We start from the raw sequence: 16352 nt of genomic DNA on the forward strand, positions 1-16352 counted from the left end.
TGCGACTGGTGTCGGCATCCAAAAATTATCCAACTTCAATAAACGCTTGGGGATAAGGATGACAGCAGTGCTGTAGTCTACTGCGATACAGATATAACTTATTATTGATATCTACATAGCTCATTGATGTGAATCACACTGCTGCTCTCTCTTTTAACTATTTGCGCCTTACGTATTGTGGTTGTTGTGGGTGGCTGTTCACAAATCTAAATGTGTATTTGAACCCAATAATGTTTGAATTCAAGAAGTTTAAGCTGGTTATCAATCATTGTTTTTGAAATCAGTGGACAGCCAGTGAAAAATGTGCTCTTGCAACAGCTGCATAGTGCAGATCCCATCCTATGGAATAAAAGTGGGGTTTTAATTGCTCAATCTAATTCATACTGATAATATAAATAAATCCATAGGCCTAATGGACACATGTTCAAACTCGCACACTTTTGATAGACTTAAAGGGCCAGTCTGTAGTTGTTAAACCCATTTTTGGATTTATAAATTATATATATCTATCCACTGATTCTTGAAGAAAATAACTTATAAATGCCTTATGAACCCAAAACATAAACATGTTTTTTTTCCAATTTTTGTATCCATTGTTAATGTAAACAAACACTGTATAGCCTCATAACATGAGTCGGCCCTTGCATCAAAACAATTTGGCTAATCTACACTTCCATATTTCCAAGTCCTATTCTTGAAGATCAAGGAGTATAACATTTATTGGAATGATTGGAATTCTGATAGACTTTGGTTTTTAATGTAAAGATATCATTTAATCGTATTGTTATATGTAGTAGAAAGCGATGGGTTCGAAGAAGTCTACATATCCAACCCATAAAGTAACATTTAACATCCATATATGGCCCACTATGTAAACTTTAACATTGAGTTATCCTGCAATAGATGTTGTTCAATTGGAAACATACATGTTTGTGTTCTTCTTATGCCTCTTAAGGGGAAAGTAATTGAATGTAATTGTAACGGCGTTCGTCTTTTGAAGGAAGAGAGTCGGACCGAAATGCAGCGTAGTGGTTACTCATGACTTTAATGAAGGAAAACGGAATGATACATGAAATAACTCATAAAATACAAATACAACAAACGGAACGAGAAACCTATTACAGCCTATCTGGTGAAGACTACACAGAGACAGGAACAATCACCCACAAAATACAAAGTGAAACTCAGGCTACCTAAATACGGTTCCCAATCCGAGACAACAAGAATCTCCTGACTCTGATTGAGAATCGCCTCAGGCAGCCAAGCCTAACTAGACACACCCCTAATCATTCACAATCCCAATAATACAAAAACCCCAATACGAAATACAACAACAAAACCCCATGTCACACCCTGGCCTGACCAAATATATAACGAAAACACAAAATACAATGACCAAGGCGTGACAGTAATCAGATTACGAGTTTGGGTAATACAAAATGTATGTTACAGATTACAATTTTGGACAGGCAACTAGTAACTTTCTAAATGTAATGGATTACATTTAGAAAGTAACCTACCCAACCCTGTATTTTTTTTAAATAATCATAGGTATATGATCACACTGGTTATATATCATTTGCTTTATTACTTGGCACAGCTGAGTGAGCATAATAAATAAATAAATTAATGTTACTGGACTGATGGCCTGCATCTGATAGTCAGTCTGCGGGGTGGGAGCAGAAGTGAGACTGTCTCTCACCTGTCTCAGTCCCTCCGCCGAGAAAAGGAGACACAGTCTTCCAGCTGATGACAAAACTCACGTCGCACTGCATTATTTCTGTCTCATGCACCAATTCATGTTGTTACTCTTATGACCAGAGAAAGTGAAATATTCCTCAATATTAAAAAAGACAAGCCACTAACAATAACAGCGTAAGCTTTAACAATAACACTTTGCTGTACTCTTTCATTGCTGCTGCAGTGCTGGTTGTAGCGTGAGTGGATGTAGGGATAACGTGCATTTTATGACTTCTAAAAATATGGAACAAAGTGTTGACAGTGCTGTATAACAATTTAACACATTAACACATTAGCTTGGCTGTATTACATTTACATTTACATTTAAGTCATTTAGCAGACGCTCTTATTCATTGAGTCTCTCTCTAGTCATGGTTTTAAAAGTTTTGAATCTCACAGTATCAACTTTGCTGTGTTCTCAGGGCTTCTTTTTAAAAACCTATGGCTCGAGCAAACTGTTCAGACACGATGAGCATTCTGATTGGCCAACGGTAGGTCTAAAGGTGCACTTGATTTGCTCTCTTGGCCTTCAAGGTGCACTTGATTTGCTCTCTTGGCCTTCTTGGCCTTGGTTCTACCTTCAGACACATGAAATGGTTGAAAATGGGAACACTTTGCCTTCCCGGTGCTAGGGCTGCTGAATCAAGTGCACATACCACTAACAGGGAAGAAAGGCTTCATTGTTGTTGTATTTTACAGAAATGTTTGGTGATCGACTACGAATTCCTTGGAGGTCAACCAGTTCATCGAGATCGACCGGTTGGTGACCACTGAACTACCATTTAGGAAATAGTTCATCAGTGTTTCTAAGCTGTTCTGTGTGTCTTTGTTTGGCCGATACGAGTGCTGGCACATTACACTGTGTTAGAGCAGGGAGAGGGGAGTAGACAGGGACCACAGTAGGGGAGTGATGAGAGCTTTTACCAGGCCTCTAATGGATAAGTTATAGCCCACATGTGAAATGTGCCCCGTGCATCACCACTCACAATGAGCCATGCTCTTTGTGTATCCCAAACAACCATGGAAAGGGAAATGCCGTAATGTTGCTGCTTACCATGTGTGATTTGACCCCCGGTCCCCGTAGGGTGGAAATATATTGTTGGATATATAAATAGGTTGTAAAGTACAGCCTTTAATGCGCTGAATTCCCATTGTACCATTGATTATAAAGAACCCTGTGTGAAGAAAGCCCTCTTTAGAATAGTAACCAATAAACTAGCAGTGGGTGATGTGGAACTCTATTCTTTACAACTCTCCCACACACATTCAGACTTCACTGTTAGTGCCTATACAGACTATGTGATCTCCAGTGGACTGGCAGCACAGAATGCTGCTTATTGAGGAAGAGGGTAAACTTTAAAGATTCAAGCCCCTCAATAATTCACAAAGAAATAGGAGTATAGCAGCCGTGGCCGGGAGACTCGAGGCAAACAGACCACGAGAGAGGTGACTGGGGATCCAAAAGTCAAGGATTGGAGAAACAGAACATTTACTTTGGGTCAGAGACTAAGCAATTAGTCTGAGTACAATACATGCTACTGAGTGGTGATCCATCATGTAACAAAAAAAACATCACCTACCAGATATTAGAGAAATGTCACAGGTCTGTACTAACAGCATTGTATTAACACCTACTCATTGAATAGTAAACAGTACATCACATTTGAATAATAAACCTTGCTCTAAGTACAAGTCATCTTCTTTCCTATTATCCTGCTGAGGGTGAAACAGACTGATTTTGTAAAGCTCCACCCAACAATAAACAAAATCCTTGCTCAGTGAATTACTTTGCGCTCACCCATAACGTTAGTTAAGCACCCTGCATGAGGGCAGACAATGTAGGGTGTCCTGTTGATCAGCACTCTCTGGCTTCAGCAGCACATCATCATTTCCCCTCATACTCAGACAACTGTGAGCCCAACAATCTGGGCTTTATCCTCACGCACTGAGTAAAGAACTCCCTCACTAAATCCTCAAAGCAGGGCTTTTCAGACTTGAGGCATTGGGGTGCATCTGTGGGGGTGCATCTGTGGGGGTGCATTTGTGGGGGTGCAGAAGGCAACCACATGTTTAAGTCATTCAGTGATGTAGGTATTATGTCAAATGTTTATGCCAGGGTATTAAATTCTCTCTAATTGATATCAAACACTATGGCAGCATGCCACGCTTTCACACTGTGCCCATGTCAGTTTTTATGCTTGGCAAAGCAACAATGGGAGCCTATAAAGTCATCATAACATATGGGATTTCATTAGTTCTACAGAGCTAATGTTGTGGAACAGCAGCTCTGAATTTGAATGATAAATGCTTGTCACGCTATTTGACATTTCTATTTGAAATCATCAGTCTCAAGAAAAAAGGTACTTTTCAGAAAATATTTTGCTGTCTACATTAAACAAATTCCAATATGTACCTGCAAAGCTTCTCTCTCTGTCACGCTTGATATCATCATCCTTATATTAATGGTCTCATTTTATGCACATCCACAAATTCCGTCCGTGAAGGACATTTGGAGCAATTAGAAGGCTACTCTTTAATCTATTTATAACCGTTACTCCACAAGCATGACAGCAAATTTCAAAGGCTATCAGGATTTAGATTTGTGTTAATCTCCATGGTGTGCGCAATCACCTTGTCCATTGTAATGGGGTGTTAAAAATGTGATGGGACAAGCGTTGAGAAGGAGACAGATCTGTAGCGAGAGATCTCAGCTCTAGGTAATTAATATCTGCAGAAGGCCCTGGCTGTGGCTTAGATGACACTGATGAATGCTGCAGTAGTAATAGTAGCAGCACAGTTAACACTGGGGAGTGATGATGTGTCTGTGTCACAGCCTGCATCTAGTCTTCTTCAACTCTCCTGAGGGTTGAGAATGTTGTGTGTGTGTGCGTGCAATACATACAGGAAAGAGTGGACCTCAGGCTGAAATATTGGTGAAAGCAAACCTGAACTAAGCCCTCTTGCAATTCCTTTATGACTTCCCTGATCCCTCATACGGAGGTCGACATTTAATGACTGTCTAGACAGGTAGACACTTGGTTCTTGGATTGAATTGAGAAAAATTCTATACATCTTTAGATAGAAATATAGAAATAGACTTAGAACACATCTGCATACGGTCAGGTGTTCAGTACTGTAATAAACTCTAACCTATTACATCGAAAAACAGTTCATTTATTAATTATAACCTCATATCATATCATCATTCTGAACCGTCATAACCTCCTTGCATCTGCAAAAACCTGAGCCTTACTTATGATTCAGTAGAACACCAATTGGTTTAATCATTTGTTTACTAGCTAATTAAATGGTAACACAGAATAAACATACTCACCTAATACTTTAAAAACAGGTCCCTAGCGGAATGACAATAACATGTCTGCTTGTTACAAAAGAGATGGAGAGGGGGCAGAGCGGGACAGAGACATTTAATCTTTGCACATGTAGAAACTACTCTCGCGTCCAGTAATCATATACACAAATTCACTCAACTGTGTCCTACCACCTTTCAGCATGGGAGATGAGAACTGTATCGTTGGCTGTCGATTCTGCTGAGGACGACAGCAGCTTATTCATAGAGGTTTCTGCCATGTGTCTCTCAGTGTGTCTCCTCTGCTGTAATGGAGACATCTGTTGGTGCGACACCAAAAGGGAGGGAGAGGAGGGCAGAAACATTTCCTACTCTAACTCTTTAATCAGCCGTTTGATTTCCCACTACTACACGGCTCCCTGGGGGCTGCAGCTGGGAAGGGAGGACTCCCAGTTGGTCATAACTACAGGGGGGCAGGTATAATTTTATTACCAATCTTAATATTCCCACCCTGCCAATATACTCTGTATGTAATTATCCTCAATGTGTTCTGATGGGCAGAGCACTAAACAAATCCTCTCTGCATTTCACAACAGATACTCAGGCCAAAGGGGAGAGATGCATTTTTCATCTGGTCATGTAAAATTGAGGAGACTTCATAGACTTGGTTAGTAGAGGGTTGGAGAGGGCTGCAGAGCAGAGGGATACCCCAGCCAAAACAAGTTATCACCTCCACCAAGTCAGTATGTGTGGAATATTTCACATGGCAAAGAAAAGCCATCCACTCAAATGTCAACTGAGAGCATTAAAGGCCCTCACATATACACATACTGCCTACACACTTTACAGATGTGTGTTAAACCACAGTCTCATAGGTAACACTCTGTGATCGATTCCGATACAGATTGAGTCCATGCCCAGTGGATATTGTGGTTCAGCATCATCAGCATCAGAGTGAAAACAGCCCTTGAAGACTAATTGAAAGGTCTGGTGAATTACTCTGATTTTAAGTACATGTGAGTCTTGCTCTATACGAGTTCTCCGATGAAACATTCCCCTTAAATAAAGATCAATAGTCTTGTCCCTGGGAAGAGAGGTTCAATCTGAGAGAGCCCCACCACAGTCCCGCTGTGAAGTATTGATATTTATGTGGTTGGGTCAAACATTTAATTCCAATGGTCAACTGCTCAATAAATGCTATTAAGGAGAAGTAACTTTAGACTGCAGCCGGCACGGTCCCATCAATGAGGGTTTGTCTACTCTAGACTGAGGAGTAGAGTGAGTCTCTCCAGAGCACCAAATTACATTACCACTGATGCCATAGGCTGCCATGCTCCCTGCTTCCTTGCATCCTGTCATTACTGCAGATTTAGTTGCCATGAATCAGTTATGAGTTGTAACCCTCATTATTAATATTATTGATTTACTGTCATACAATTCTTAATACATGATAAATTGCAAATTGAGCCTACCATAATAGGTTAGAGGTTAAGTCAATACTAAGTTTATTAGCAATACCTTATTTTACTCAGTGACATGTCAGTCCAAAGGCATGTGATTAGTGTAGCCACCACTGCCACTAGTGATAATCCTTTATCCACTTTGGCTCTGTGTGTTAATACCTATTGATCCTTGACTGATAAAGTGGCAATGGTCATTGATGAGATGGGATGTCATTCAAACCCATTACAGCTGTCACTGATGGCAGAGATCAGGACCACAGTTCCAGTTGTTTCCCTCCTCTTTCCCCCCTATTTTCTCTCTCTTATGGGGCAGAATAACCAAGGACATTACCTCAGCATCTGTTGCCTGAGGCCCCACCATCAGCTAATCTGCCTCTGTATTTACTGTGGTGCCATTACTTGTAATAGCAAAACAATCAGGCTTTATGGCCCTCTAAGATGAAGTACAATGGAATGGAGGCTGCACGTCATTTAATTCTTAGGGGATTGTCTCTGCCTGCAGCATTCCCATTGTACAGGCTCAACAAATATGAAATGGTGGTATGATAATGACAATAACTGGGCTCAGTGGAGCCAGTGATAAAGTAAGAATTCAATGGATGACCTAGGGCAGCTGGACTCGCACTCTGCATCTCATTGATTTTACTCCAGAGAGAGAAGACTGGCTGGCTGGCTGCTTCATCATATTGGAAATGTTAGTGTGGGAGAAATCAGTGTGCCATTTTTATTATAACCTATGCTTGCACACTGAACCTTAAGGCATTTCTTAAGGAGGTGGTTTGTAATTTGAGTTGTATGTGTTGAAATTTGATTGGTATTTGACTAATAATGGTTCAACAGCCGGAGGATGAAACTTGGTTTGTTTGGCCTTCAATATGGTGTTAATAAGTCTGAACCACATTCCAAGAGACGAGCCTTTGTAAAACCATTGTTTCTCTACGCTTGCAGAGAGTCTTGTTAGGCTATGAGAGATATCTAGAGGAGAAGCTGTTGAATGCAGTGTCGCAAGCAAATCATTTTCTCTTTTATCAGTTCTGTGCTGTTCCTGTAGCATTAATGTAAACAATAAATGATAGTCTTTGAGTGACACATGGTATTGTTTACTATTGGCCCCCTTGAGCAGTTGTTGATGTGCTGAGGCAGTCAGGTAAGATAATGATTTAACACAGTATTACAGCCGGGAGAGTTATGTACAGAGTTGTGTACAGGTTTATGAGGGCATCCTGGGATAAATCATAGTTGCTGCACACTTTAACACCGACTTTAAACCACATGTGGTACATCAAATACATGAAACGACTTCCTGCAAAGTATGCCACACTGCACAATGGTGTCAGGAAGTACAATGATGTACTCATAGAGATCTACTGTACAGATGCCTCGTACACAACATGAAGAGAGCTAAAGTGAATCCTTAGTAAATAGAGAGACACTAAAACCCCTGGCTCTGTCAGTCTTATTGAGTTTGATTGCTGGGGGAGAGCATCGTCTACTTTCAGCACTAATATCCAAATGTCTTCTGGCAGGCAGGGAGAGGGGTTGAAATTCAATTGCCTTCCAAAGTGTACTTTTCCTTAATGCCTCGTGTCGAGCGCCAGAGGGCTGTAAAACTGTTATCTTTAATGTTGATTTTCTTATGCAGCCATGAGAAGAAAGGGAAATAAAGAGCAGTGATTATACCATTTGAATGGGTTCTGGAAAGCTTAAACGTTTTATGTTGCGACAGCGTAATGCTCCTGTGCTCAGTCTCTGCACACTCAACCCCCACAGTGGTTGTCTCAGGTTCAGCATTCTACACTGTCCCTTTTATTCCCATGTCTTGGGGAGCAGGTGGGGGAGGAGGTAGTGACTGGTCGACAGCAGGAGAGCAGGAGTGTGAGCTGAGCTGAGAGCTTTGTTTGAAATGTTTCCACCTGCGTGTTGACACAACCTAACAGCTCATTTCCACTTCGACTGTTCCTCCAAATCATATTAATGAGTAAAGGATTGAGTCAGACATACTAAACAGTTGGGATCCTCCACAGGGTCCTTGTCTTTGCTCTCTGTTTTCAAAGCTGGCTGTCAAAGCTGGCTGTCACACTTAGCCTACTAGTGCTTAAGTCTAATTTAACAGCTTTGTTATCCTCAAAATATTCACTAATGTTGTTATTTAGAAACAGCAATCAGATGAAACAATCAGATGTAACACATTCTTGATATCATCACACCTACAGATGTAGGGTCTTAATTTGAGCCAGTTTGCTACAGCAGGAGAATAAACATGCAGCAACAGGAAATATGAATTATTATGTGGATTATAATTCATGTACATTTTTGTAGGGGGTGATGCATTTTTCATATGGAAAAACTTCAGAAGCCTTTTAAAACCTCAAATACATTACAAGTTTTACATGCATTGCAGTAAAGTTCCCCTGCAACAGGGTGATCAAATTAAGATCATACATCTGTACAGTAGATATCTATGAGTTAGGCAAGAGACAGGCATTTTTACTAAATGATTTTTTCCACCTTTATTTAACTAGATAGGCAAGTTGAGAACAAGTTCTCATTTACAACTGCACCCTGGCCAAGATGAAGCAAAGCAGTGTGACAAAAACAACAACACAGAGTTCACATGGGATAAACAAACGTACAGTCAATAACACAATATAAAAATCTATGTACAGAGTGAGCAAATTAAGTAAGGAGTTAAGGCAATAAATAGGCCAATAGTGACGAAGTAATTACAATTTAGCAATTTACACTGGAGTGATATACAGTATATCACAAAAGTGAGTACACCCCTCACATTTTTGTAAATATTTGAGTATATCTTTTCATGTGACAGCACTGAAGAAATGACACTTTGCTACAATGTAAAGTAGTGAGTGTACAGCCTGTATAACAGTGTAAATTTGCTGTCCCCTCAAAATAACTCAAACACACAGCCAGTAATGTCTAAACCGCTGGCAACCAAAGTGAGTACACCCCTAAGTGAAAATGTCCAAATTGGGCCCAATTAGCCTTTTTCCCTCCCCGGTGTCATGTGACTCAATTAGTGTTACAAGGTTTCAGGTGTGAATGGGGAGCAGGTGTGTTAAATATGGTGTCATCGCTCTCACACTCCCTCATACTGACTGGTCACTGGAAGTTCAACATGGCACCTCATGGCAAATAACTCTCTGAGGATCTGAAAAATATCATCTTTGCTCTACATAAAGATGGCCTGGGCTATAAGAAGATTGCCAAGACCCTGAAACTGAGCTGCAGCACGGTGGCCAAGACCATACAGCGGTTTAAGTGGACAGGTTCCACTCATAACAGTCCTCGCCATGGTCGACCAAAGAAGTTGAGTGCACGTGCTCAGTGGCAAACAGTTTGCTGAAGACAAGCAGACTAAGGACATGGATTACTGGAACCATGTCCTGTGGTCTGATGAGACCAAGAAACCTATTTGGTTCAGATGGTGTCAAGCGTGTGTGACGGCGACCAGGTGAGGAGTACGAAGACAAGTGTGTCTTACCTACAATCAAGCATGGTGGTGGGAGTGTCATGGTCTGGGGCTGCATGAGTGCTGCCGGCACTGGGGAGCTACAGTTCATTGAGGGAACCATGAATGCCAACATGTACTGTGACATATTGAAGCAGAGCATGATCCTCTCCCTTTGGAGACTGGGCCGCAGGGCAGTATTCCAACATGATAACGACCCCAAACACACCTCCAAGACGACTACTGCCTTGCTAAAGAAGCTGAGGGTAAAGGTGATTGACTGGCCAAGCATGTCTCCAGACCTAAACACTATTGAGCATCTGTGGGGCATCCTCAAATGGAAGGTGGAGGAGCGCAAGGTCTCTAACATCCACCAGCTCCGTGATGTCGTGGAAGAGGACTCCAGTGGCAACCTGTGAAGCTCTGGTGAACTCCATGCCCAAGAGGGTTAAGACAGTGCTGGAAAATGATGGTGGCCACACAAAATATTGACACTTTGGGCCCAATTTGGACATTTCCACTTAGGGGTGTACTCACTTTTGTTGCCAGCGGTTTAAACATTAATGGCTGTATGTTGAGTTATTTTGAGGGGACAGCAAATGTACACTGTTATACAAGCTGTACACTCATTGTAGCAAAGTGTCCTTTCTTCAGTGTTGTTTCATGAAAAGATATACTCAAATATTTACAAAAATGTGAGGGGTGTACTCACTTTTGTGATATACTGTATGTGCAGACGAGGACGTGCAAGAAAGAATACTGGTGTGCAAAAGACCAGAAAAACAAGAACAAATATGGGGATGAGGTAGGTAGTTGGTTGGATGGGCTATTTACAGATGGGCTGTGTACAGCTGTTGCGATCGGTAAGCTGCTCTGACAGCTGAAGCTTAAGGTTAGTGAGGGAGATATGTTTCCAACTTCAGTGATTTTTGCAATTCGTTCCAGTCATTGGCAGCAGAGAACTGGAAGGAAAGGCAGCCAAAGAAGGTGTTGGCTTTGGGGATGACCAGTGAAATATACCTGCTGGAGTGCGTGCTACGGGTGGGTGTTGCTATGGTGACCAGTGAGCTGATATAAGGCAGGACTTTACCTAGCATAGACTTATAGATGACATGGAGCCAGTGGGTTTGGAGACAAATATGTAGCGAGGACCAGCCAACAAGAGCATACAGGTCGCAGTGGTGGGTAGTATATGGGGCTTTGATGACAAAACGGATGGCACTGTGATAGACTGCATCTGAATTGCTGAGTACAGTGTTGGAAGCTATTTTGTAAATGACATCGCCAAAGTCTAGGATAGTCAGTTTTACAAGGGTATGTTTGGCAGCATGAGTGAAGGATGCTTTGTTGCAAAATAGGAAGCCCGATTCTAGATTTAACTTTGGATTGGAGATGCTTAATGTGAGTCTGGAAGGAGAGTTTGCAGTCTAGCCAGACACCTAGGTATTTATAGTTGTCCACATATTTACATTTACATTTAAGTCATTTAGCAGACGCTCTTATCCAGAGCGACTTACAAATTGGTGCATTCACATATTCTAAGTCAGAACCGTCCAGAGTAGTGATGCTAGTCGGCCTGGCGTGGGCAGCGATCAGTTGAAGAGAGAGCATGCATTTCGTTTTACTAGCATTTAAAAGCTGCTGGAGGCCACAGAAGGAGTGTTGTATGGCGTTGAAGCTTGTTTGGAGGTTTGTTAAGTGTCCAAAAAAGGGCCAGATGTATACAGAATGGTGTTGTCTGCATAGAGGTGATTCAGAGAATCACCCGCAGCAAGAGCGACATCATTGATATATATAGAGAAAAGAGTCGGCCCAAGAATTTAACCCTGTGGCACCCCCAGAGACTGCCAGAGGTGCGGACAACAGGCCCTCCGATTTGACCCACTGAACTCTATCTGAGAAGTAGTTAGTGAACCAGGTGAGGCAGTCATTAGAGAAACCAAGGCTGTTGAGTCTGCCAATAAGAATACAGTGATTGACAGAGTCGAAAGCCTTGGCCAGGTCGATGAAGACGGCTGCACAGTACTGTCTTTTATCGATGGCGGTTATGATATCATTTAGGACCTTGAGTGTGACTGAGGTGCACCCATGACCAGCTCGGAAACCAGATTGAATAGCGGAGAAGATACGTGGGATTCAAAATGGTCGGGGATCTGTTTGTTCACTTGGCTTTTGAAGACTTTAGATAGACAGGGCAGGATGGATCTACTGTAGGTCTGTAACAGTTTTGGGTCTGGAGTGTCTCCCCCTTTGAAGAGGAGGATGACCACGGCAGCTTTCCAATCTTTATGAAACTCGGACGATATGAAAGAGAGGTTGAACAGACTAGTAATAAGGGTTTGCAACAATACTGGCAGATAATTTCAGGAAGAGAGGGTCCAGATTGTCTAGCCCAGCTGATTTGTAGGGATCCAGATTTTGCAGCTCTTTCAGAACATCAGCTGTCAGGATTTGGGTGAAGTATTTGAATGCTTTAATTATCTTACACCACCTCTGTCTGTCACCATTGTGTTAATTTAGGTCCAGTGTTAAAAGTATATTTTTGCTTCCATGGTGTATTTTCAATAAATGCAAGGTTTTGTTGTTATCTGCACTGGACCTCAAGAACATAATTTCAGAGAGCGAGCATGCTGCGCCAGTGAGGCAGAGCAGAGCAGAGTGGGCCTGCGCTCCGACAGACAGAAAGGCCTGTTATATAGCGCTCATTAAGGACATGGTTAGCTCAATCCATCATCCACGCCAACTAATGATTGCTACCATACATCCCATGTAGGACCATCCGTTTAAGGACAGGGACGCAGAGGAAGTTGAAGCCCATTCATCTTGGTGCACTGGACTCACAGTGCTTTGACAACTGGTACAGAGACAATTCTTCTCCCCACTATCACATTAAAGTACCAGCTCTGAAATGGAACTGATCTACAACTCTACTTTTACCCTGTACACCAAACCTAAATCTCTGTGTCATAGCTGTGTGTGTGTGTAGACTTTGCAGCACACTGAAACTCATTAGCGATTGCAGACATGTCACAATCTATTTGCAGATGTACTTTTAAACTGCAATTAATTGCAGCAGATGGAGTGGAATATTTATAACTCAAGTAGAAAACTGATGAAAACAGCCCTGCTCGACCCAATTACAGTACATTCTTCATACACAACATGTACTCTGTCTGTGTGTGTGTGTGTGTGTGTGTGTGTGTGTGTGTGTGTGTGTGTGTGTGTGTGTGTGTGTGTGTGTGTGTGTGTGTGTGTGTGTGTGTGTGTGTGTGTGTGTGTGTGTGTGTGTGTGTGTGTCTACACTCCGTTGGTTTACTGTATGTATAATTAAAGTGAAATGGTATCACTGAGAACAACTAATTCCACTTCGAACAACCATGGTGAAAAAATTCACAAAGAGAAATAATATCAAACCGGTCATCAATGATTAAATCCCCTCCCTCCCTCCCTAGCCTTCGTGCTGAGCTGTGCCTTCCCTAAGGAGCCAGCCAACGGGGAGGTATCAGTGACTCACCTCCATGCTGGGGGAGAGGCCTACTTTCAGTGTCTGACCGGCTACCAGCTGCAAGGCCCCACCATGCTCGCCTGTCGCAACGCCACTACACCTTACTGGAGTGGCAAGGAGCCAAAATGCCTGGGTAAGAGACAACAACACTGCTTCCTTCCTGCCAAACACACACACATACACATAGACACATATGTACAGACACACACACCGACTTCAGCTCATCAACTTCCAGGATCCATTCATCTGCTTACTGAGAACCAATGGGAAATTATAGTTACCCCTCAGAGAATACCACAGAGACTGACAACTGAGGAAAATAACATTTCAGCTGAATGATTAAAGTAATTAAACTCAGTTTAAATGGACTGGGTGTTATTTGGCACCCACTGCCCAGAGGTTAATTGGGGTTTATTGTGTGCTCTATTTGGTAGACCTATCAGGTGTCTGGCTTACTGCTGTGCGACTTTAATTCTCTCTCTGTAACCCGTATCCCCTGCTATTCAAGCTGTTTAATATAAATCCAGGGTTAGGGGCAATAGTGCAGTTGTAAACAAACATGCCCTTGTTACCTCAGCGACTAACATGTCTAGCCTACTCTTCTTCACAAAGAGTGTTTCCCACAATAGTTGCATAGCATGGGGAAATAGTACACGCTCATATATGAATAGCAGGCCTGTGCCCTGTGGTACACATTTGTCATAAGTCATGTCATGAGAAAATCAAATGTTTTGGTCGCACTCCGATTCATTCCCTCCACACTACATAGTATTCTGTTCCATTCATGGATTTGTTCATTAAATGTTACTTCAAAAATGAATCATGGTAAGCAATTAAATCGATGTGATTAAGCTAAAATCAAAGTAAATGCTTACCTTGCATACTGTCAAGGGGGTATTTCCTTCCGGGGGGCGCAAGGTGTGTGAAACAGGTGTGTTCGAAAGTTCAATATTTAAACCAGAGCCATATATTTTGTATTTGTCTAATTCTAGACATACAGTTACATAGCATTATTTAGATATTCCTCATGTACTGTTAATGGGGTGCTAACTATAAGAAGTTAAGAATGCAAGCTCTCTCCACAGCTAGGTTTAAACGTTGATATTTTTGGATAGCTCATATGGTTGGTACATTATCAAGGATGGTGGTCACGTGTGTCTGCAAGCAGAGGATCAGTAGTTCCAGTCCGGGATGGGGACAGAGACTGTGACAATATACTGTTAGCGGCACAGTCACGGTTTCACTGGTGCCGTGACCCGGATCTACAGTTGTGCTCAGCTCAACACTGTGGTCGTTGTGGATGAATGTAGCACATGGGAATGGTGGCGCCAACTGATAAGGCGCTTTGGGAGGGCGGTCACGTGTGCTATGAAAGCAGAAGTCCTGGGTGTGAGCTGAATCAGGAGGAAGTGGTACTTGCTAAATGAAGCATGACATCTGTTATACTAGCATGGCTGCCATAGAATTTTGAAGTGTCATGTAAATGCATCATAATGCCCATTCTAGTCATTCGTGTATTACACTCATATGATTGCCATAGAATGTTGTAGGGCAGTGGTATTCAAAAAGCAGGGACCCCATTTTCTTAATAATCACATCAACAAATAACCTTCAATTCAATACATTTACTCAATAAAATTGTACTTTTCAAATGTCTAATCTTTCTCAAAAGCGTTTTGTGTGTTGTCCCGTATAGCCCCCTCCCACCTCTCTGATTCAGAAGAGTTGGGTTAAATGCGGAAGACACATTTCAGTTGAATACATTTAGTTGGACAACTGACTAGGTATCCCCTTTCTATAAAATAATCTGTACTCTACATTTTTTGTTCCAAATTATTTTGTTTTTGTGTTTTGGTTTATATGCCAACCCCACTGTGACCCCGACTTTGAATACCACTTTGTGTAGGGTCATGTAAATGCATCATAATGCAGAAACCTCAATGGCCCAACTCTTTAAATACATGGCTCTGGTTTAAACCAACCCTGAGACAAATGCTGAATTGCGATTGGACAATATCAGGCGCATGAGCAAAATCGGGACATTCCAAGGATCCCACCTAAAACAAAAATGTCCTGTTGTAGCCAGACATGGAAGGGTGTGGCTATACTTCCTGCTGTATGGTCAAATTGCTGTCAGGAATCATGATATAGTTTATGTTTTTAGTGTTCTGACTTATGTTGCTCTTCGTCCTGTTTATAATTTGTAAATCTTGTAAGTGGGCCTAATTAAGGCAACTATTTATATCCATTTTGCAAATAATAGCACTCAGCACGACGGCCTACCTCACAACATGTAACGCCCATGCCTCCCTGTATAGTAATGATACAAGCTACTTCCCACTGGGCACAGACGTCAGTTCAACATCTAGATTTGATTTACATTTGGTAAAGTTGTCAACTACTATGAATTCAACATGAAATCCCCCCAAAATTCACCATGTCATTGGATTTAGGTTCAAAGTTGGGTGAAAAATGATAAAAATATTTTACGTTGATTACTTTTCGCAATCAGTTTTCCACTCTGATTCAGCGTCATCACATATATTTTTATTTGTTGAAATGACATTGATTCAAACAGTTTTTGCCCAGTGAGTTAGGCCTACGGTGAGCTTTTACAACATGTCAGTCTAGCATCCTCATTTAGGCCCAAAGTTGATTGGTTGTGCTGAGAGGCCTGGTCTGTTAGTGTCTGATTACCAGTATGGGGAGAGGGAGCATTTCTATGGAGACGAGAAGGGCTAAACCAGCCCATTTGGACCTGGCTACACTACACTAATTAGTAGTGGGCTGCATGACTATCCTTCACCTGCTCTCAATTAGCATCGTCTTTTCTGCCAGCCTCACTCTCACTCCCTACAGCTGTTC

General features: G+C 41.9%; 1 protein-coding gene across 6 annotated transcripts in view; it reads left to right on the plus strand.

Moving 5' to 3' along the window:
• LOC124000088 (seizure protein 6 homolog) overlaps positions 1 to 16352 on the plus strand; it is a 252039-nt gene that overhangs the window by 194780 nt on the left and 40907 nt on the right. For all 6 annotated transcript variants that reach the window (XM_046306214.1, XM_046306217.1, XM_046306218.1 and 3 more), the window contains exon 5: positions 13435 to 13620. In XM_046306214.1, coding sequence (XP_046162170.1) covers positions 13435 to 13620 — 186 coding nt within the window. The remainder of the gene's footprint in view (positions 1 to 13434; positions 13621 to 16352) is intronic.

Source organism: Oncorhynchus gorbuscha, linkage group LG16, assembly GCF_021184085.1.
Source record: "Oncorhynchus gorbuscha isolate QuinsamMale2020 ecotype Even-year linkage group LG16, OgorEven_v1.0, whole genome shotgun sequence".
NCBI lineage: Eukaryota > Metazoa > Chordata > Actinopteri > Salmoniformes > Salmonidae > Oncorhynchus > Oncorhynchus gorbuscha.